The sequence below is a fragment of the Pseudochaenichthys georgianus genome, chromosome 4, assembly GCF_902827115.2.
Source record: "Pseudochaenichthys georgianus chromosome 4, fPseGeo1.2, whole genome shotgun sequence".
NCBI classification, from domain to species: domain Eukaryota; kingdom Metazoa; phylum Chordata; class Actinopteri; order Perciformes; family Channichthyidae; genus Pseudochaenichthys; species Pseudochaenichthys georgianus.
Window position 1 is genome coordinate 45,202,205 of NC_047506.1, and position 23,736 is coordinate 45,225,940.

Genomic DNA, 23,736 nt, shown 5'->3' on the forward strand with positions numbered 1-23,736 from the left:
CTGAAGTGGATACCACACTGACTCCACAACCTGAAGTGAACATACGGACACACTGACCTCCACACCTGAAGTGGAACATACGGACACACTGACCTCACACCCTGAAGTGGAACATACGAACACACTGACCTCACACCTGAAGTGGAACATACGGACACACTGTCCTCACACCTGAAGTGGAAAAATCATTCATGGAATATTGTGTTCTCTTTATGGTTTCATTATACATAGATCATTTTTGCACAAAACAAATAATAATTAGAACAGACAGATACTTCACAACATGTCTCTGTTACCTCAGAGGCTTCAGTCTCTTTGGATCATTATATGAAATCAAACTGAGCAGTTTTAGTTTTTCATTGAGTGATAGACAGCCTTAGCTGTTAAAGTGACATGCAAGTTGTTTAATCCTTTTTATCATTTGTATTCTTACAGGTTTCTGATGTACTATTTATGCACATTCCTCAAAAACATTATATTTGGACAAATAGTATAATTGGAGTCTGACTGATATATTATTCATCATACTCATTAAGTATAAGGGTTTATCGGATCAGTTCATGTGAGCAGACAAATGTTTATTTGACTTTTCAGCTGTACATTTAGTAGATGATCAACATTTTAGGAAAAAGAAAAGACAACAAAGTCTATCAAATCTGTTTTGGGAAAAATTCAGTTTTAGTTTGGAAGGTCTTTTTGGGTGGGCTTAAAATGTTCAGCATGCGAGACACAAATACATCACTATTGTAAGAAAAGATGAGGGAGTACAAGAGAAAGACTGACATTGATGGATGTGTGATGATTAGATTATTTTTGACAACACCAGTAAACAAGAGAACATCAAGTCCTGTCCTGCACCACTTTGCTTCAAACTGCAGCGTGTTGTCACTGAGTGTCATATCAGGTCCTTTTTCCTGGTCATTTATAAAGATTGTTCAGACTGGATAAACATTATAGTAACTCATCGTTCAGGACATTGTAACAATGGTGAAGTGACAGGATATTAATATCTGTACTGCAATAAATTAAACAAGAAAAGCCTTAAAAATAAGGGAGTTAAATGGAAGACAAAATATACTGCAGGAGGTTTATTTGCCTCACACTTGTCCTGTTCTTCACAACTCAGTGAAATGTGAAATATTGATATCATTCAGTGTGACTAACCTTCCCGAGTATATCGTTACTTCTGATGTCCCTCCAGAAGAAATCCACTTAGGCATGGAAAAAAGACGCTTGAGAACTTGCCTGAGAATCATCATGTCATAGGTTATTTTTCTTTTGTATTACTCCAGTGACAGCTATGTGAACATAGTTCAACTGCAAATAGAAGTATCTAATAGATAGTTCTGCTTACTTAGACAAAATGTTAACAAATGTAGGGGATAAAAAACATTTTTATATAAACAATGAAGGGTAGGCCTACGTTAGTAACCAGAGGCACACTAAATAATTCCTTCCCCTTGCATGTCCTCATAATTTCATTTTAGCAGTTGTACTTTTCGAAAGAATTTACTTCAAAGAGTGTGTCTATTCATTATTTTTTTTATTGTGCTCTGACTACAAGATATCTTTTTCTGCAAATACTACCAATTACATGACATGAAAACTCAGGAAATGATTAGGAAATTAGGTAAAATAAAGTGCAACCTCAGCTGGTTTTTGGCAGCGACTCTGAAAGAGTGTGAAGGCTAACCAAAAGCTGCAGGGTTTCAATAGAGGTTTCTGACTGTTCACACAATTATTCAGACACAAACAGATCGGTGCTCATAATATTAACAAAAAAAGACATCGTTAATTTCCGGCAAAATCAAAAAATAAATTACATTTCATCAACTTTGACACCTACAAATAAAAGTAGCAACAATTAAGACAGTAATTATGACAACAAAAAAGCTGAGCATTTTGTAATTGATTGATATGTTTATCACAGGACCCTGCGGAGACAAACTGTTCTCCATTCTGACGCCTACAGCTGCTGCTAAATACTTCACTTACACATCGAAATATCTGACCAGAGTACTGTGGTACCAGACTAGATGTTAGCAATACTAGAAGATGATGTTCCGAGGAAACAACTACCTTCTCGTTGTAGAATTTAAGATTAAAAGCAACAGTCTGACATGTTGGACCGTCCTCTTGTTCTCCCTCTAAACTAAGGCTATGTTCATTAGCTTTTTATGGAAACCTACCTTCTCAAATCTATTAGGGATAGCTTTCAACATTTATAAGTAACACAGGTTATATATAAATATTACTTAGTTTAAATGAAGAAAATGGATAATTTTGGCAGTTTAGAATGTTAGCCAATTTATGTTGTCTTTTCAACCAGCTAGCTGTTAAAGCTAAAGTGTTGTTGAAGGGGTTTTTCCGTCAAAGAAGCTAGGCTAATAGTTTCCTTTCAGTCGTTGTGCAAAGCAAGGCTAACCAGAGATGAAACTGATATCTGAAACGACTAAGTGAAGATCCCTTTACTTTATTTGTCAGTCTGTTGCTTTTATTGACGTCTACATCTAGAAAGCCAATATATAATCTCCACGGATCATTGTTATTATAATTTTTCTGTCCATGATAACATCATGTGGAAGACACTGTATCTGTTGCTGGGGCCACAGGGGATCTCCAAGCCCACCAAGTCCTGAGAATCATCTCCATGGAGACACATTAGCATTAACATTTATATAATGTTCTCTTTTGTGTGTCAGTATGGATTTATTACTGGAAGAAAAATGTGTTTGTATGAGAAATTAAAAGTTTATCAAAATATAGCACTTTTTATGAGAACCGAATAATTAAATCAAAAACTTTAACTTCAGGATATGTTTTGTATACATAGGCTACTGTAGGGAAACTTTAACACATCAAACTGTGTCTCTATTACGGATCATTGTTTTCAATGTTCAGTTTGGTTTTTGTTTAATATCATTTTCAAAATAAGAAACTTAACATTTCTCTGAAAATGTTGAACAATAAACCAAGGACATATTCCACAGAAGAAAGACGTGTGTAATCTGATAACGTAGTATTTTTAAATGTGTAGAAGTCTGGGACTGCAATGTTAGTAACATTTTTCAATTAAATTGAAATGAAATATTATATTTGTGCCAAAGATGTAGGAGATATTTTAAATTAAAGTCCCACATTTCCATTACCATGTTTGAAAATACAGTGTTCTTCCATTTTGATGACTAGTTTTCTTATCTATAATAGCTGTTTCTGTTATAGTGTTGGAACAATCAGTGGTGTTAAAGTCTACACTCTCCCTTCTGGTGGCTTCCATATTTAAAGTAGCTCTTCCTCTGAGGCTAACACTTCACCAGTCTTGGACCACAGAGGAGATGCTAAGCTAACGTGAGCAGCAGTGTCAGAGAAAACATATTTCCCCTCCCTTTTGTTCCTCTGGATTATAAAGTTGTCTATGTGTATGACTGCATTCACCAGCACAGGTTGGATTTAAATGTTACTCCATCGTGACTCCATATTGATAGTGTTTTGTTTTTAGATGTTATTCTGAGTTGGTAGTGTGTTTAGTAACAGAGTTTCTTAACCTTTCTGTCTGGGGATGCCATGTGCAAGTATTTCCATTTTTGTGGTTAGCACTAGCTAACTAAAACGTATTTGAGACCGTTGGATGGATTTGACATGTTGCCATTCATGTGACTCAGATGATGAACCCCACAGACTCTATGGTGTCACCATGAGGTTATTGTTTGGGCTAAAATATTCCATCTATTTTATGGATAAGATGTAGTTCAAACATTCACGCTAAAATGTGTTATAGTTGTCGAGTTAAAGATGTTTTGGTGTCACATGTTTCTCAGGATCACATCTATACATATCCATCTATACATATCCGACCCCAAAGTTAAGAAACTCTGTTTAAGGTATTAAAGTAAGACACACAGACATCGGCATGTACCGGTTTCACCCACAGGAAGTGTGTGTATGTTGACACCGTCTGATGCTGTTGCTTTGTTTTTGCACGATGGAAAGTTCAGAGTTCTTGATCCACAATTATTCGTAGTCCAAGAGTCAAAAGAGTGTGTATGCATGCAAAGTGAGTGTGTGTGTGTGTGTGTGTGTGTGTGTGTGTGTGTGTGTGTTATGACAGGATGTCCAGTGTAACGGTTCCTCTCTGTCTCTTCAGGATGCTGACGGCCTGCTCGTGCGTGGCCCCCTGCAGACTCTCTCCATTCACAGACAGGATCTGGTCTCCTCGCTTCAAACGCCCGTCCACAGCCGCTGCGCCCTGAAACACACCAACACGCTGCATTAACAGTGTTGGGGAGACACTCATTACATATTTCCTTCCTAGTTTATCATTGGTTCTCATCTGTCCTGACTGGGACCAGTGGGTAGTATGGGCAGTACAAATGCTGACAAGATGCCAGTTGCCAAAACATTAAAAAAATTGATGTAATAAATTGCATTGCAATATCTGAATAGCAGGGCGACAACACTGATTACGTTTGGCTGAATAACGTCAGTTAGCTTAGCATAATCAGACTTATAAATAACTCTAAAACCCACAGTTTTCTCCATATATGCAGACAGCAGTTACAAAGATGAATCTGTTTAAACTCTAATCTGGGAAGTGATGGATTAAATGGAACCTCGTGCTTTTGCTAAAGTCCAGACCTGTTAGCCTAGCTTAGCATGAAGACTGACAGCAGATGGAAACAGCTAGCCTGGCTCTGACCTTGCTAAAGACCGTCTTGACGTAGATGGGCAGGTCTCCATGTGGACTGCCGAATCCTCCAACGATGCTGAAGCCAAGTCCCTCAGATCCTTTTGCCAGACTGATGCTGCGGGGCCGCGGGGCCCTGAGGAAGAGGGTGGGGGTGGTCAGATACACTGGGGCACTACAGTATTGTGTGTGTTGTGTGTGTGCAACCCAGTCTCATGGCATTTCGTGTTCACCAACACGATTTCCCCACGATTTGAAAAGGAATGTATTTCTACGGGTAATGTGTTTTGTGCCTGCAGCACGTCTTTTTCTCCGGTCGGGTCGTGGGAGACCGGAAGCTGTGTGGTTCATAAAAACATGTTCTTACTCAATATCAAGCCACAGTTATTGCTTTTATTTTAAATCGTATAATTTCTGACTTTTGTTGCCGTCTGTGAGGAAAATAAATGGGGCTCAGAGCCTCAGGATACTGAAATCTGTATTTTTTAAATCTTTTTTTCCTTCTAATTTGTTATTCTTTTCAAAATAACACACTGTTATTTACTCACCAATAACACACAATTATCCTTGCTTTTATTTATTGCTTTAATTTCATAATCTCGTGCTTTTTTGGCGTCCGTCAGGAACTGAATTTCAAAATAAAAATAACCGGAAACAGACGTAGGCATTTCGAGCGATTACCCAAGATCCTCAGCTATGGTTTAAGCTCGCTGATTGGATGTATTAGCCGCAATGCATGCTGGGATTTGGTGTTTTTATGATATTAAATCCGGAAAACATTTTAAAAGAATAAAATAATACTTAATTCCGAGTGTTCTTGCTTTTCTCTTTGAAAGTCATCACATAACGTCATTGTAATACACGGTTCGGCTGCATTAAATATTCACACTCGGTTGCGAACCGATCCAGTGAGTGCTGAAGGTCGCAGACCGATAAAGCCATTAGAACCACATAATCTGCAAAAAGCAGTGGTGCAATCCTTAGTCCACCGAACTGCAGACCCCCTCCCCCACGACTACGCCTCGAAATCCGATCCATGTATATTACAAAGAGGATTGGTGACAAAGCGCAGCCCTGGCGGAGGCCAACCCTCACCGGAAATGGGTCCGACTTACTGCCGAGGACCCGGACACAGCTCTCGCTTTGGGAGTACAGAGATTGGATGGCCCTGAGTAGAGACCCCCTCACCCCATACTCCCACAGTAACTCCCTGGGAACTCGGTCATACGCCTTCTCCAAGTCTACAAAACACATGTAGACCGGATAAGCGTACTCCCAGGCCCCCTCCAGGATCCTTGCGAGAGTAAACAGCTGATCCGTCGTTCCACGACCAGGACGCATTGTTCCTCCTCAATCTGAGGTTCGACAATCGGCCTGACCCTCCTTTCGAGTACTTTGGAGTACACTTCCCAGGGGAGGCTGAGTAGTGTGATGCCTCAGTAATTGGCACACACCCTCTGATCCCCCTTTTTGAAAAGGGGAACCACCACCCCGGTCTGCCACTCCTTCGGTACTGTTTCCGACTTCCACGCAACGTTGATGAGACGTGTCAACCATGACAGTCCCTCAACAGCCAGAGCCTTCAGCATTTCCGGGCGGATCTCATCCCCCCCCCCGGGGCTTTGCCACTGTGGAGTTGTTTGACGACCTCAGTGACCTCCCCCCGGGAGATTGGTGTTGATCCCCCGTCATACTCCAGCTCTGCCTCTAACATAGAGGGCGGAGTTGTCGGGTTCAGGAGTTCCTCAAAGTGTTCCTTCCAACGCCCTAACACTCCATCAGTTGAGGTCAACAACGTCCCATCCTTACTGTACACAGCTTGGATGGTCCCCTGCTTCCCCCTCCTGAGGTGTCGGACAGTTTTCCAGAACAACTTTGGTGCCGCCCGAAAGTCCTTTTCCATGTCTTCTCCGAACTTCTCCCACACCCGCTGCTTTGCCTCGGCCACGGATGAGGCTGCTGCCCTTCGGGCCTGTCGGTACCTTGCAACTGCCTCGGGAGTCCCCCGGGATAACAAATCCCTGAAGGCCTCCTTCTTCAGTCGGACGGCTTCCCTGACCACCGGTGTCCACCAGGAGGTTCGAGGGTTACCGTCCCTTGAGGCACCTAGGACCTTGAGACCACAGCTCCCCGCCGCGGCTTCGGCAATAGAGGCTTTGAACACCGACCACTCTGGTTCAATGTCCCCAACCTCCACAGGAATGCCCGAAAAGCTCCGCCGGGGGGGGCGAGTTGAAGGCCTCCTGAACTTGGGCCTCCTCCAGACGTTCCCAGTTCACCCGAACTACACGTTTGGGCTTACCAGGTCTATCCAGAGGCTTTCCCCGCCACTCGACCCAACTCACCACCAGATGGTGATCAGTTGACAACTCCACCCCTCTCTTTACCCGAGTGTCCAAAACATACGGCCTCAGGTCCGATGAGGTCCTTTATTTAAACATGAAATAATACTTTAGATTAAGGTCTTCTTTTAAATAAGAAAAACACTTTGGGGGTATCTATCTACAGATACATATTAAGCCTGACAAAGTACTTAACGTCTAATATATTGCTTTCCTGCAATGCTAACTATGTTGAAGCACTTATTTGTTTATTATTAAACTGATATTATACATATGTATTATACTCTTATGTATGTAGATAGTGTAAGAAATGTGCAGAATATGACAGTTTAATGGTGGAGGTATAGACACATATTGATATAGATGTCTTGTCTTGCTGTTGAGGAACCTGTGACCTAAGATTTTCATTAATTGCATACACCATAGTTGTGTATATGATATGTCAATAAACCTTTGAAAATCTTGAAATCTTGAAAGGGATGTGCAAAATAGCCATAATATACAGTCTTTAATGAACTATTAGTAGAGAATAACGAGTAATGAATATACTTTATTACTCGTTTCCATTCATGTCAATTGCAGATAAATGTTTAGTCTTCTCAAGCACCAACTATGAAATATCTCTCCTGATTGTCAAGTGCCAACAATCAGGAGAGATATTTGATAGATCTTTTTTTTTCAAAGGTTGATTTTTAGATTCTATATTTCTATCACAGACCTTCTACTTTCCCCCTATGAAAGTATGTACTCTTATTATTTTTTTAATCAAATATAACACATAAAAATAATAATTCAATAACCTGCTTTAACCACTAGGCGGTGCACACAAGGTGTAGGACACTATCTTTAAAAACTACAAGTCCTTTTATATCAGCTGTGCACCGTTATGGTGTAAATATACCCTATTTTATTCTTTTAAAATGTTTTACGGATTTCATATCATAAAAACACACAATCCCAGCATGCATTGCGGCTAATACATCCAATCAGCAAGCTTAAACCATAGCTGAGGATCTTGGGTAATCGCTCGAAATGCCTACGTCTGTTTCCGTTTATTTTTATTTTGAAATTCAGTTCCTGACGGACGCCAAAAAAGCACGAGATTATGAAATTAAAGCAATAAATAAAAGCAAGGATAATTGAGTGTTATTGGTGAGTAAATAACAGTGTGTTATTTTGAAAAGAATAACAGATTAGAAGGAAAAACAGATTGAAAAAATACAGATTTCAGTATCCTGAAACTCTGAGCCCCATTTATTTTCCTCACAGACGACAACAAAAGTCAGAAATTATACGATTTAAAATAAAAGCAATAATTGTGGCTTGATATTGAGTAAGAACATGTTTTTATGAACCACACAGCCTCCGGTCTCCCACGACCCGACCGGAGAAAAAGACGTGCTGCAGAAATACATTGCTTTTAAAATCATGCTGTGCAACACGAAAAAAAGGGAAAAATCGTGTTGGTGAACACGAAATGCCATGAAACTGGGTTGGTGTATGTGTGTGGCTGTGTGTGTGTGGCTGTATGTGAGCTCACTCTGGCTCGGTTGTATGTGTGTCAGTGTTGGCTGACAGAATGGAGCCGCTGGTCAAACTCTCCACCTGAGTGGCGATGGCGCTGATGTTAGTGTCTGCTACCACCTGAGACACACACACACACACACACACACACACACACACACACACACACACACACACACACACACACACACACACACACACACACACACACACACACACACACACACACACACACACACACACACACACACACACACACACACACACACACACACACACACACGCACGCAGTAAGAAACATTTAGTGTGTCAGTAAACTGAATTTAACCGATTTCATCTAAAGTGGCTCTCCAGTGATTTTACAAGTTTAGAGCATCCTTCACAGCTTTACTATCCAGGAATCTATTAGGACGTGTTTCAAAAGCATCTGTTCTTCATTCGAGGTCAGGTATTAAACTGTATTTCAACAATATATTATAGGTCTCAGATATATACAAAAGTTGTCTCTGAAGTGTTCTGCTCAAAACACCAAACAGATTGTAGCATGCCATAAACCCATCTGTTTCAGCCCTGTTCTGGGTTGCCAACTTTAGCTACAGGCTGGAGTGAGCTTTTGATATCATGGGTTTAATTACAAATATGCGCACTAAATGACTGCTATCGTGTCAGCAGCGGGGACCTTAGCTATATATGATATACAGGGCTGCCAACACTCACGCATTGAGCGTGACAGTCATGCAATTAACCCATATCTCACACACTCACGCCACACTTGCCTTTCCGCACGCTAAGTTTTGGTCCAAAATAAATGTATATAAAAATAAAGTGAAGGAACAGCAAACCGAGCGGTCTACGAAATGAGACGGTCTTCTGGCTTAGTTCAGTAAAGTTGGAACGATATTGGGAGATTCTGATTTCACGGATCAATAACTGATGAAAACATTATTCAGACAAGTGGCGCAGTGGTCTGTGCATCCGATCATCAGATCAAGGGGGGTGCTGGGGAACTCCAGTTCGAAACCCGCTCCTGCCGCCACTGCGTCAGGCCGTTGTGTCCTTGGGCAAGACACTTCACCCGGAGTTGCTCCTGTGGGTATTGTCCACAGTACATGTATAATATCAATGTGTACTTGTAAAAGCACCTCGATGACCTCGAGGCGTGAAGATGGACGGTGTGGCGCAGTGCGCTGTGCAATGATCATCAGATCAAGGGGTGAAACCCGCCGCTGCTGCGTCTGTAAAGCCGGTGTGTCCTTGGGCAAGACACTGTGTCCTGTGGGTATTGTCCACAGTGACCATTGCATGTATGATATATGTGTAATGTGTGTATATGTAAAGTGCTTTGAGTCATTGAAAAAGTGCGATAATAAATGTAAGGAATCATCATCAAATGACGTCTCCTAAGTACCGTGGTAAGGTTGACAATGAACTATAATCACATTTTGATCAAAAAAAGCCAATACGCGCACATTACATTGGTCTCTATCCGCAGCCGGAGAAGAAACGAGTGCTCAGGGACTGTCTGCAAAGTGCAACTCCCAAAAAAGAGAATACAATAATATTCAATCACTATTACACAGCTTATTACTACCAAACTCACTACACCAGGGGTGGCCAACCAGTCAGAGGTTAAGAGCCACATTTTTTCTCTGTTACTGCAAAGAGCCACATCAAATTGTTTCAGTTTTTTGTTTTCTGGAGACAAGATTTCAACCACGTCACTGATGCATTTTTGTGGCATTGGGATATATATTTTTTAACTCCTCTGGAGCAGAGAGAGGAGCTGTGGATTATTGTTATTGATAAATGCATCTGTGTTTCTTTGGGTCAAAAACACTAAACTCACAACTTAAAATGAAAGCGTTTAGTTTATTTAATAAAAGCGCACATGTTCAATGTGAAAAGTGACAGTAGTTATATATTATTTGCAATTTGGTGCTATATATATATTTAAAAAAAAAAATTATATATAGTATCAACACCTTGAATTTCAGGGGGGGGGGCGCGGGGCTCCGTTGGCGGGGCGCAGCGCGCCTCCAAGACAATGGTAGGGGAAACACTGGATGTTTAATCAACGATTCCCCCCCACCCTCAAATTGATTCACTGCATCGCAGGTATTATTGTGATTGGCTCTTGGGCCACATCAAAATTAGACTCGCTGTCATCCTCTCATACTGACACCTGACACCACACATACACAAGTAAGGAGAGCCGGGACGAAAGTAACACGGGACGAAAGTAACACGGGACGAAAGTAACGGAGGGATTTTATCCGAGCCCAAACAACTTTGACCGGACAAATTACGTTAATACTTAACAGACCTACTAAATATCAGGTTTAACTGTCAGGAGTAGCTAGTGTTATCACGATACCAACATTTTGGTTTCGATACCAAGTCAAGAATTGCGATTCCGATTATTTTTCGATACTTTTCTTAAAAAAAGGGAAACAGTCTTAAATGTAATTATTGTGCTTTATTTCACACCAGAACCATAACCATAACACACACTTTTAAAAATGAGAACAATAAATAAAATAAATGACAAGAATTCGTGTTAAATAAAATTAATACATTTCTCACAGACAGGCCTCGTGGTGTCCGTAGGCTTGCCCTCACTGTCAGATATAGTTAAAATACTTCCAAATTTCGCTTCTGGCGTCTTTTTTGTCAACAAGCCGAGGAGCAGCGGCAGTTGCACTCCCACTTGCAGCCATGCTTCTCGTTGTCTCACATGCTCTGGCAGGTAGCGCGTGCACGAGAGAGGGGAGGCACTTGAGCGTGCTTGAGAGGGGCGGGACTGCAGGCACAGCTGCAGTGCAGGGAGTGGAAGCAGAGCGCTGAACACACACGGCTCTTAGTAAAACGGCGCTTTCTCACCGGAGTACTTTCCCCCGTCATTCTTAAAGTACCGATACTAAAGAAACGGAGGAATCGTAACGTTTTTAACGGCAGGGTATCGCGGTACCTTTCAAGTATCGGTACACCGTGCAATACTGGTCAGGAGTCAGTGTCTCTCCCCCAAACTCACACATATACAATTCGATATGAACTGAAGAGCCGCATGAAACTAGGCAAAGAGCCGCATGCGGCTCGAGAGCCGCGGGTTGACCACCCCTGGGCTACACACATCAATAGTCTCCTGGTGGTCATACAAGGAGTTTGGAAGAATATGCTTTTGAATAATTTTGGGGAATATTTATAATGTAAAATCTTCAATACATATGGCATTATCTTGAATAACTGTACTATTATACAGTATATTTCTACCAAACTCACTATTTGCATTGTTGTTGTTAGCATCTGGTTAGCTAGCTGCGCTAACGGATATTAAAAGCTGTTTCTAAAACAAGGAGAGGGAGAGCTCTGTCCTGTCAGACTGAGAGAGATAACTACAGCTCAGTGAGGTAAGGGACTCTCTGTTTAGATAGTTCACTTTAGTCTTGTTATCTCAGTGGGTCTCAAACGTTTTGGTCACCATTTATGAGAATAAATGAAAAACAGTTATGAAATACTATATGACAGTAAAACAAGAATACAGTTTAAAAGGTGAGTGATTTGTAAAATATCCATAAAGAAAAAGAAAATCTGTTTGCAGTTCTGTTTCATATGGATGTTGAGAGATGTATCCATAAATTCATTTTGCTCTCAAAGTGCACCAGGTTGATGAATTTAACTTCAAAATAAAAAAAATAAAAAAATCTTCCCGGCGGAGCATGCCCCCGGAGGAGGTGAGGACCCCCCCACTTATAAAATATCACTTTACCTCTGCTTACACCAATATGCCATTTTATATGCTGTGAGCTGATTATCGAGCCTTCCTTGTAAGAGTCGCGGGTACACTGTATGTGCGTATTCCACTGTAGCGCCCGGTACATTAATGGGAAACCCTAGTTTATACATGTTCAATACATTTATAACACTGCACACATGAACGTTTGTTTTTTCGGTTCACCAAAAAAAAATCTCACTCCAAGCTGAACTCAAATGTTGGCAACTCAATACACAATATCGGGCACAAAGTTTAATTCACTAATTAAAGTCAAACACATGTTTGTTTCCACTGTTTTATTGTGTGCCTGTCGCGATAAGCAATTAAATGACTTATCGTACGATAAATCAAAATGAACTCGATACATTTACATTTACATGAGGATGTGACTAGCAGTTTGAAAGGATGTACTTGAATTATTATTATTAGGGCTGTCAGTCGATTAAAATATTTAATCGCGATTAATCGCATGATTGTCCATAGTTAATCGCGATTAATCGCAAATTAATCGCACATTTTTTATCTGTTCTAAATGTACCTTAGAGGAATATTTTTCAAGTTTTTAATACTCTTATCAACATATGAGTGGACAAATATGCTTTATGCTAATGTTTATTATCATTTGAACAATGACAAATATTCTCATGAATATTAAACACAACAACCTGGAACCTCTCTCATTCAATACAAATGGGGGGTGTGTGTGTGTGTGTGTGTATATGTGTGTATCAGAGTTTCCGTTAGCAGGTAATTACCGGACTATGAGCAGATATGCTTCAGTTTAAAACTCAGTTCACGGGGCTCATTTTTATATTGCTTCAGTTTATAATCGTAACAGATCGAAAAATTCAGATTCATTTTTCAATAAATGATTCCACAAACAACAAACAACATAATTATTACATTCAAACAAACTACTTGTAGTAGATAACGTACATTATTCAGAAGTTTACATCAACTTTGAATAATAACACTGGAGAAACGGAGCCTCTCTTTTCCCCTCTCCCTCCCTCTCTCTCCTGACAGCACGTCAGTTTCTCATGCAGCTCCTGCAGCCCGCTAAACAGAGGGCGGGGCTTCAGGTGTTCATGCAGAGCTGAGTGTCTCGGTCAGACTCAGCAGCTGATCTGATCTCTCTCTCGCGTCCGGTTACACTTCACTCGCGTTTATGTCCATATCGATCAGATCCAGCTCTCCTCATCGGCCTTTATAGAGAGCACTGATCAAACTATTAAGAGTGAATATCGGCCGATAATGACCGGCGGCCGATCGATCGGAGCCTCCCTAATTATTACCAGACATGTTGACCGTCAGGTTTTGAATTTACCGGTTTTTTATAAATGTTACCAGCTAAAAACCGGTAATTACCGGCTAACGGAAACCCTGGTGTGTATATGTGTGTGTGTGTGTGTGTTGGAGCTATGTGCAACTCAAGGCATATGCTCGAACGGGAGCTGCCTGGACGCTGCAATCATGTTGCTGCAATCACGAGTGTGCTGACTTCTCCTACAATGTCCCACTGTCTGGCTTCCTGCATAAAGTCAAGTGCTCGGTGCAGTTGTGGCGAAATGTCGCTCCTCTGTTTTCATTTAAACAGCTCCTTATATCCGTTAGCGCAGCTAGCTAGCACCAGATGCTAACAACAACAAGCACGTAAGGTCTCTCTCTCGCTCGCTCGGGCCACATTACACACACCCTCCCGGTCCTCCAGATGGCCAGTCGGTGCCTGCCGGTGAGCTTGGAAGTGTGGTCTGCCACAAGCGGGCGGCAGGAGCGGGGCTGTCAGCAGATGGTATTTTAAACTCGATGCGCTCTGAAACTACGGGGCGGCCGAGAAAAAAAAATACACATGCGTTAATCGCGTTAAAATAATTAGTGGCGTTATTAACGCGTTAACTTGACAGCCCTAATTATTATATATTATCATTATGTCAGTGGTCAAAAATGGTCATACAACGGTGCCGACAATATTATCGTTTATCGCAATAATTTCCGGGAAAATGTATCGAACAAAATTAATTATCGTGAGAGGCCTATACATGAAACACACACACACACACACACACACACAAACGAATCTACAAACTTACTCCAAACTGCCAAATATATTAATTAACACACTCATATACTCTGACTCTATTTTGGCCTAGTACAGGGGTGGTCAACCCGCGGCTCTCGAGCCGCATGCGGCTCTTTGCCTAGTTTCATGCGGCTCTTCAGTTCATATGGAATTGTATATGTGTGAGTTTGGGGGAGAGACACTGACTCCTGACCAGTATTGCACGGTGTACCGATACTTGAAAGGTACCGCGATACCCTGCCGTTAAAAACGTTACGATTCCTCCGTTTCTTTAGTATCGGTACTTTAAGAATGACGGGGGAAAGTACTCCGGTGAGAAAGCGCCGTTTTACTAAGAGCCGTGTGTGTTCAGCGCTCTGCTTCCACTCCCTGTACTGCAGCCGTGCCTGCAGTCCCGCCCCTCTCAAGCACGCTCAAGTGCCTCCCCTCTCTCGTGCACGCGCTACCTGCCAGAGAATGTGAGACAACGAGAAGCATGGCTGCAAGTGGGAGTATTTTAACTATATCTGACAGTGAGGGCAAGCCTACGGACACCACGAGGCCTGTCTGTGAGAAATGTATTAATTTTATTTAACACGAATTCTTGTCATTTATTTTATTTATTGTTCTCATTTTTAAAAGTTTGTGTTATGGTTATGGTTCTGGTGTGAAATAAAGCACAATAATTACATTTAAGACTGTTTCCCTTTTTTTAAGAAAAGTATCGAAAAATAATCGGAATCGCAATTCTTGACTTGGTATCAGGACCGGACTGGGACAATAAGTCAGGCCGGGAATTATACACCCAGCCAGGCCACTACCAGTTGCCATTCTGCTGGATTTATTTGTAAATATTTACAGCGTAGCTGCCCATAGTGATAGCTCTATAGTTTAAATCTACCCAATAATAAACATATGGACAGGGGTTACTATTTAAAAAAATATGCAAATGTATTTGGGAACCTATCCATGTGAATATATTTTAAGTGGGGGTGGACCTCAAATCCTCTAGGGGGTTCTGGGGGCATGCCCCCCGGTAAGATTTATTTTAAAATGTTGGAGTTTAATGCATCAACCTGGTGCATTTTGAGGGGAAAATAAAGAGACTACACCTGGAACACCCATATGAAACAGAACTGTATCAATAATCATAAAATCATGGCCATAACCAATAACATATGAAAAACACTGAAAGTTGTTTATTTATTTATTTTTGGTTCATTTATAGTTGTGAGTGTGTCTGTACTCCTGAATCAGCCTCCCCTGTCTCCCTCCTCTCCTCCCTGCTCCTCTTTGAGGCAGCAGCAAAGACTAGTTTTAGCTCTCAACAAGTTTTACAAGTGTATCTTACCTTCTTTCTTTTTATTCATGCATATTTTACTAATCACTTCCCCCTCAAATGGAAATATGGGTTTACATAAATGGTGACCAAACAGTTTGAGCCTCGCAACCGTGCCGCGCCACACTATGCGCCGCATAAGCGCATAGGTGCGCCGTATTTGCGGCTCCCTCCGCAAGATGAGGCTCCCTCCACAAGATGAGACTCCCTCCGCGAGGTGAGGCTCCCTCCGCGAGGTGAGGCTCCCTCCGCGAGGTGAGGCCCCCTCTGCGAGGTGAGACCCCCTCCGCGAGGTGAGACCCCCTCCGCGAGGTGAGGCCCCACGCAGTGTGTGATCAGCCTGTAGGGAGGGACAGCCCTGTCGGCAGGCCACATCATGTGTGGACAGACAGCACCCTGTGTGAGGCAGACCCACATTTGCGCAGCGTTGCGTTCACAATACATTAAAAAAAAAGGAAAATCGCCAGGCCAGCAGGCCACTTAACAGGCCAGGCCATCGGGAAACCTCCCGGTCCTCCCGATGGCCAGTCCGGGCCTGCTTGGTATCGAAACCAAAATGTTGGTATCGTGATAACACTAGCTACTCCTGACAGTTAAACCTGATATTTAGTAGGTCTGTTAAGTATTAACGTAATTTGTCCGGTCAAAGTTGTTTGGGCTCGGATAAAATCGCTCCGTTACTTTCGTCCCGTGTTACTTTCGTCCCGGCTCTCCCTACTTGTGTATGTGTGGTGTCAGGTGTCAGTATGAGAGGATGACAGCGAGTCTAATTTTGATGTGGCCCAAGAGCCAATCACAATAATACCTGCGATGCAGTGAACCAATTTGAGGGGGGGGGGGGAATCGTTGATTAAACATCCAGTGTTTCCCCTACCATTGTCTTGGAGGCGCGCTGCGCCCCGCCAACGGAGCCCCGCGCCCCCCCCTGACATTCAAGGTGTTGATACTATATATAATTTTTTTTTTAAATATATATATAGCATCAAATTGCAAATAATATATAACTACTGTCACTTTTCACATTGAACATGTGCGCTTTTATTAAATAAACTAAACGCTTTCATTTTAAGTTGTGAGTTTAGTGTTTTTGACCCAAAGAAACACAGATGCATTTATCAATAACAATAATCCACAGCTCCTCTCTCTGCTCCAGAGGAGTTAAAAAATATATATCCCAATGCCACAAAAATGCATCAGTGACGTGGTTGAAATCTTGTCTCCAGAAAACAAAAAACTGAAACAATTTGATGTGGCTCTTTGCAGTAACAGAGAAAAAATGTGGCTCTTAACCTCTGACTGGTTGGCCACCCCTGGCCTAGTAGAACAATAAGCAGCAGACTTTTACTTTGTTATCATTTCTACTGGATCTTAGATCTGCGCATGCGCAATACGGGTCGGGATTGACCAACCGGCTCCCACTGCTCTGCTGTCTGAACGTTGTTAAGAGTGGTGGGTGCGGATCGACAGCTTGAGCAGCTGTCAACTCAACATTGTAAATAACCAACCAAAAACGATCGCCGGTTCATCTTGTTTTTGGCGTGAGAATAGTTTGGGCAGCGTGAGAGCGTGAGATTGAGAGTGAAAGCGTGTGTCACACGCCAGATGCGTGGAAGTTGGCAACCCTGCTCTAAAAGTGCTGAACACTGCGGAGGAGAGGCCTTTCACATGACACAGACACACAGAGCGGCTGCGGGGGCTTACAGTAGTTGGTTTGTTGCTAATGTATGAGGTGTGAACTATGAACTTTTACGTCGCGTATGAACCAAAACCTTCTCGCCCGTTTTTTGAGCAGCGTTCACATACTTGGATCAGGACGGAAAGAGAGACAACCTTTTTTGCTGAAACTTTCTGATTGTCTTAACACACTGTGGAGATGTATTCAATACATTAAAAAAGTGCATTTTGCACAATAGGGTTTCAACTAGTTTATTTTACAGCAGTGCTGCTTTGTGTTTGTTTTTGGATTAAGTGTAAAGTAGGACCACACAATGGGAGGTTGGTGTAACACCGGCAGTGTTACCTTCAGGCTGATTTTTCCGTAGCTGTTCTTCAGCATGGTGACGGCCTCGCTGTGTGACAGACCGTCCACAGACTGACTGTTAATACTGACGATCCTGTCCCCCACCTGAGCACACACACACATACGGGCTTTCTTATTTTATATGGGTATTATTGTGTGTCATTGATACAAAAAGAACAAATCCTCACACACAGCCAAAATGATCTTAGTCTACCTTTAGTTTGTGCGTTTTGGCAGCGACACCGTTGGCCTGAATCATGGCGATGAAGATGGGTATGTCACCCAGCGGGCTGCCCTTCCCCCCCGCTATGCTCACCCCGAGAGAGTCACTGACAGTCTGAGGGGTGAGAGTGAGAGGAAACGTCGACATAATTGTAAAGACTTGCTTCAGATGACGAGTGCTAATCTCCCCTCAATGATTTCAGCTTCCTCAGGAAGTGCCGGTGTTACACCATCATCTCCATCACATTCTGTATCATCCTTTCACTCTGTTGGAGCCGACACCTTTGGGTCAGTTTATTGGTTGGTTGGTCAGAATGCTTTAATAAACAAATGAGACCTTAGATATAAATTCTGGTGTTACTTTCGTTATATGAGCAAAAAACTGGCTTTTCAATCAGTGAAGGAGGTAGGGGCACGTGTAGGAGGTAGGGGCACGTGTAGGAGGTAGAGGCACGTGTAGGAGGTAGGGGCACGTGAAGGAGGTAGGGGCACGTGTAGGAGGTAGGGTCACGTGTAGGAGGTAGGGGCACGTGAAGGAGGTAGGGGCACGTGTAGGAGGTAGGGTCACGTGTAGGAGGTAGGGGCACGTGAAGGAGGTAGGGGCACGTGTAGGAGGTAGGGTCACGTGTAGGAGGTAGGGGCACGTGAAGGAGGTAGGGGCACGTGTAGGAGGTAGGGGCATGTGTAGGAGGTAGGGGCACGTGTAGGAGGTAGGGGCACGTGAAGGAGGTAGGGGCACGTGTAGGAGGTAGGGGCACATGTAGGAGGTAGGGGCACGTGTAGGAGGTAGGGGCACATGTAGGAGAGTGGTCATTTGTGCATATCGTTCCAGATTGGGCTGACGGGATTGGATATGCGATGGGTCAGGTGGATGTTTGTTTTAAACACCCTCACCACTGCATCATTGCTTTAATATATTCTCATTTGCATGTTTCAATATATTTGGTGTAATAAAAGACTAATTGTTTATTTTCTGCAGCTTTGAGACTTGTGGAAATGATATAAATAGGTTGGCGTAGAGTCTGTTGTTATAATTTCAGTACAAACACATTGCTTAACAGTGATTTATTTAGTGCAAAAAGCTTTTTAATGTTTATTTATATTTAATTTCTGCTACTGTAGTTGGTAGAAGGCCTTCGGTGGCCGATGTAATTCATCCGCATCTGTAATTGGCACTATAAATGTTTTTATCATACTTTCTCACAAGCATTATTTCCACAGGTAGGTAGACTGTTAAACATTGTGCCATCATAGAATATAGACAGGGTCACATATTTTCAGTAGACCTGATAAGCATAGATGTTGGATACACTATAATATCTAATAGGACAAACCAGGTGATCTGTATGTCGAACACAAACACCTCATCTGACCATATTTGGTCTTCATCATCATGTGAGCATTCAGACACCACTTTACTTTACAGTTACTCTTTCCTGAGATGCTGTTAATAATCAGAAGTTATCCAGCAAAAATAAGTGTTTACATGTCAGCACATCGCAGGATTATGAGTCCCTCTCTCAGGTTTATACCCGCCATATACAAATATACACTTTAACCTCCATCAATAACTCAATTTCTTCCACTGACAATGTACTTTTTAATTGTTATACTTATATTTGTGTTATTCTTATAATTGACTTGTCTGTGTATAGTTAGTGGAAGTGTACAAGTATGCCTGCACTTTGTGTAATACTCTTTTATTTACCCGTGTGATCTCCACTGTTCGGATACCAGCATCTACCCCTACACAAACACACAGAAAGGAAAAAATAACAGTGAGTGTCTGCATCAATATCACACTATCATCACATTATATCATACAAACATCATATAATTACATTATTTACGATTCCATGAAAACCTGTTTAAAGCTATCGTAAAACTTTAAAGTAACTAATCCTAAAATACTTTAGCTACATTCTTTTACCCCTTAAGAGACATGTGAATGTGCTTAGTAGCGTAAATCCACTCCTTTATGTAACCCTTCATTGTTTACTTTACATTTTAAGTAAAGACATCATTTATCACGTACATTTTTTTTAACAGTTAACGCTGGCCCATAAACTGTTTACAGATACTGAAGAATTCAGTCATTTCAATGTATACACAATATTGAGGATTTTTTTAATTAGAAATTGATACCTTAAAGGCCCTTAATCTTTTTATTTTTGTGAAAATTCAGGCTTTGATGCTGCTTGAGAAAGTTCAGTTAAAAAAACGTTTTCCACTCCCAACACGCAGGACATGTTATGTATTTGTATCCTAATAACTACCTGTGCTGTTAGAGGAGGAAGTGATGTCACTGGTGGTCTCCATGTTGTTGTTAAGGGGCAGTAAGCCAGTGGGGGTCATTGTCGGGGGGTCAGAGTTCACAGGGTCAGGTGATGTTGAGGTATGTGTGAGGGTTGGAGCCACAATGCCTGAGCTGTTCCCACTCACGTGACTCATCTGGAAGAAAGACAGGTTATACAAAAGATGATATTTCTTGCTTCTGTTATCAGCTGTTTACAAATCAACAGGCTGTCTCTTAAATCATGTTTGCACACACTGCTTAGTAGCACCTTGAATAATGGTTCAACTTTAAGAGAGAATAAATGTACACCATTTAACACTTGCTTTAATTATTCTATTCATATAAAACACCTAACTATACAGTGCGCGCGCACACACACACACACACACACACACACACACACACACACACACACACACACACACACACACACACACACACACACACACACACACACACACACACACACACACACACACACACACACACACACACACACACACACACACACACACACACACACACACACACACACACACACACACACACACACCTGGCTTCCTTGTGAGTTAAGTCTGGAGGTGATCCAGGATGCAGCTTTGAGTCGTCCGAGCTCCAACAGGACCAGACCTCGAGCACACTGCAAGACACAAGAATACACATTCCAAAGTACAAATATGTGACCATCAATCTCCACAGCCCAGAGAGCTTTGTTTCCTGTCTGTTCTACACTTCCATAGATCAAGTTAAGGCAAAAATGCAAAGAAAATTATAAAAAGAACACCTGAGCCCTTGAAAGCAATCAACTATTGTGTGTGTGTGTTACCTTCAGTATGGCAGCGACAGTTTCCTGGGAGGCATGTCTTGTGTCTTCTCCCTTGACTGACAGGATCTGATCTCCCTGCATCAGACGACCGTCCAGCTCAGCGGCGCCCCCTTTGACCACCTCAGAGATAAACACACCACTGCCACTCCTTACACACACACACACACACACACACACACACACACACACACACACACACACACACACACACACACACACACACACACACACACACACACACACACACACACACACACACACACACACACACACACACACACACACACACACACACACACACACTGTTGTGTTATGTCTCTAAAATATGATTTGTACGCAAGGATATATAACATTTCTATTAGTGGTGCAGCCTTAACTTTAAAGGTCACCCATTTTGCATAATCCATTTTTCATGTCTTTTATATATAAACATGTGTCCCCTCTGTGTAAAGAGATTCTGTACGTTTCAGGAAAAAATATTCGCTCACTTTTTGTCCTGATCCATTTAAATTAGGGATGCTCCGATCGATCGGTCACCGATCGAGATCGGCCGATACTCACTCTCTACCGATCGATCGGTGCTCTCTAAACATGCCGATCGCGAGAGCCGATCGCATGACGTAAAATACATGACACTTTTCTCTGTGTGCGGCAAAACAAGCTCGCCAAAATGGCTTCACCGGTCTGGCATTATTTTAAGGTGTCCGAAAGAGACAGTAAAATAGTGGTAAGCAACGTGTGTGAGGCAGAAATCCTGCAGCACCGCCCACCGGACCGGTGAGCGGAACGAAACACACAAGAGTAAAGGCCCTGACACACCAACCCGATTTTGGGAGTCAGAGGCCGTCAGAGGCCGTCGGGCATTCGCGGCGCCGTAGTCAGGTTGGTGTGTCCCGCACCGTCGACCATGACACGCCTTATTTGGACTGCCAGACCCGATGCATGGCCGATTCAACATGTTGAATCGGCCATGCATCGGGTCTGGCAGTCGGACCAAATAATCACTCTGATTGGCTGTTCAGCTAGCAAATCAGTGCATGAGAAGCGAAGCGGAAGTGAGGGACGTAAACAAACGATTTAAGAAGGCACACACAGACTGCTATTCATTTTCATCTCATCATGGCGATCTGGAATGATGCAAACGAAGACCTGCTCATCACCTTGATCCAGGAGAGGCCAGCTCTGTATGATATTACGGAGAAAAGATACTCTTCTTCTTCTCTGTCTTCCGGTTGTTGCCTCTTTTGAATGACGAATACACACTACCGCCGCCTGCTGGTAAGGAGAGTTATTGCCACTCACGCACTGAAGTCGGTGCGGTGTGTTCCCGTGCGACACATGGCCAAAACGCAGGAGAACACGGCCAGGCAACAGCCGACTTCAGCGTCGGCTAGTCCTCTGGTGACTGCTTGGTGTGTCAGGGCCTTTAGACCTAACACACTTAGCTGTTTGATCTACCTCTGGAACAAGCTAAACTAGTTATAAATATATTTATTCTTCACTGTCGGGTCACTCATTACTGGATCAGTGAGCTGCATGAGACGATACTGACAGGCTGTCAGGAGAGGGAGAGAGGGGGAGAGAGAGAGGTAGAGAGAGAGGAAAAGAGAGCCCTTCCGCTCATCTCTCCCGTGTTATTATCCAAAGTGAATGTAAACTTGAATAATCTACATCATTTGAATGTAATAATTAAGTTGATTGTTGTTTGTGGAAGCTCCAGTGAATGAGCCCCATTAACTGAGTTTAAACATCACTTTAAATGGAAGATTTAAAGTGATGTTTAAATCTTCCATTTAGGCCCCGCTCACTTGGTCGGATCGGCGATCGGTATCGGCCGATACTGATTCCAGCGATCGGCCCCGAAATTGGCGATCGGAGCATCCCTAATTTAAATAAAAATAAGGGCTGTCAGTCGATTAAATAATTTAATCGCGATTAATCGCATGATTGTCCATAGTTAATCGTGATTAATCGCAAATTAATCGCACATTTTTTATCTGTTCTAAATGTACCTTAGAGGAATATTTTTAAATTTTGTAATACTCTTATCAACATATGAGTGGACAAATATGCTTTATGCTAATGTTTATTATCATTTGAATGAATATTAAACACATCAACCTCTGAACATTACAAATATCCGCCTCAATTCAACCTGGAACCTCTCTCATACAATACAATAATACTGTGTGTGTGTGTGTGTGTGTGTGTGTGTGTGTGTGTGTGTGTGTGTGTGTGTGTGTGTGTGTGTGTGTGATGGATCGTTGGAGCTATGTGCAACTCAAGGCATATGCTCGAACGGGAGCTGCCTGGACGCTGCAGTTGCGCGCACTATCCGTGCTGAGTGTGCCGACTTTTTGTACAATGTCCCACTGTCTGACTCCCTGCATAAAGTCAAGTGCTTGGCGCAGTTGTCGGCAAAATTTCGCTCCTCTGTTTTAATTGAAACAGATCCTTAGCAGCAGGGCTGTCAGCATCAGCTTGTAGATGGTATTTTAAACTCGATGCGCTCTGAAACTACGGGGTGGCCGAGGACAAAAAATACACATGCGTTAATCGCGTTAAAATAATTAGTGGCGTTCATTTTTTTTTGCGTTAACGCATTATTAACACTTTAACTTGACAGCCCTAATAAAAACCTGTCTGAAAATA

At 42.4% G+C, this 23,736-nt stretch overlaps 1 protein-coding gene across 3 annotated transcripts in view; it reads right to left on the bottom strand.

Annotated features, from left to right (window-relative positions):
- Window positions 1–1,526: 1,526 nt before the first annotated feature.
- LOC117445051 (inaD-like protein) overlaps window positions 1,527–23,736 on the bottom strand; it is a 114,284-nt gene continuing 92,074 nt past the window's right edge. Inside the window, exons 12-20 of one of the 3 annotated variants that reach the window (XM_071202958.1) lie at window positions 21,085–21,232; window positions 20,812–20,898; window positions 20,239–20,413; window positions 19,671–19,708; window positions 17,955–18,077; window positions 17,741–17,845; window positions 8,567–8,670; window positions 4,697–4,820; window positions 1,527–4,246 (exon numbers count right to left, since the gene is read on the bottom strand). In XM_071202958.1, the coding sequence (XP_071059059.1) occupies window positions 4,100–4,246; window positions 4,697–4,820; window positions 8,567–8,670; window positions 17,741–17,845; window positions 17,955–18,077; window positions 19,671–19,708; window positions 20,239–20,413; window positions 20,812–20,898; window positions 21,085–21,232 (1,051 nt within the window). In that variant the 3' untranslated portion in view covers window positions 1,527–4,099. Of the gene's footprint in view, window positions 4,247–4,696; window positions 4,821–8,566; window positions 8,671–17,740; window positions 17,873–17,954; window positions 18,078–19,670; window positions 19,709–20,238; window positions 20,414–20,811; window positions 20,899–21,084; window positions 21,233–23,736 lie in introns of all 3 variants that reach the window. The other 2 variants (XM_071202957.1, XM_071202959.1) reach the window with 2 other exon arrangements.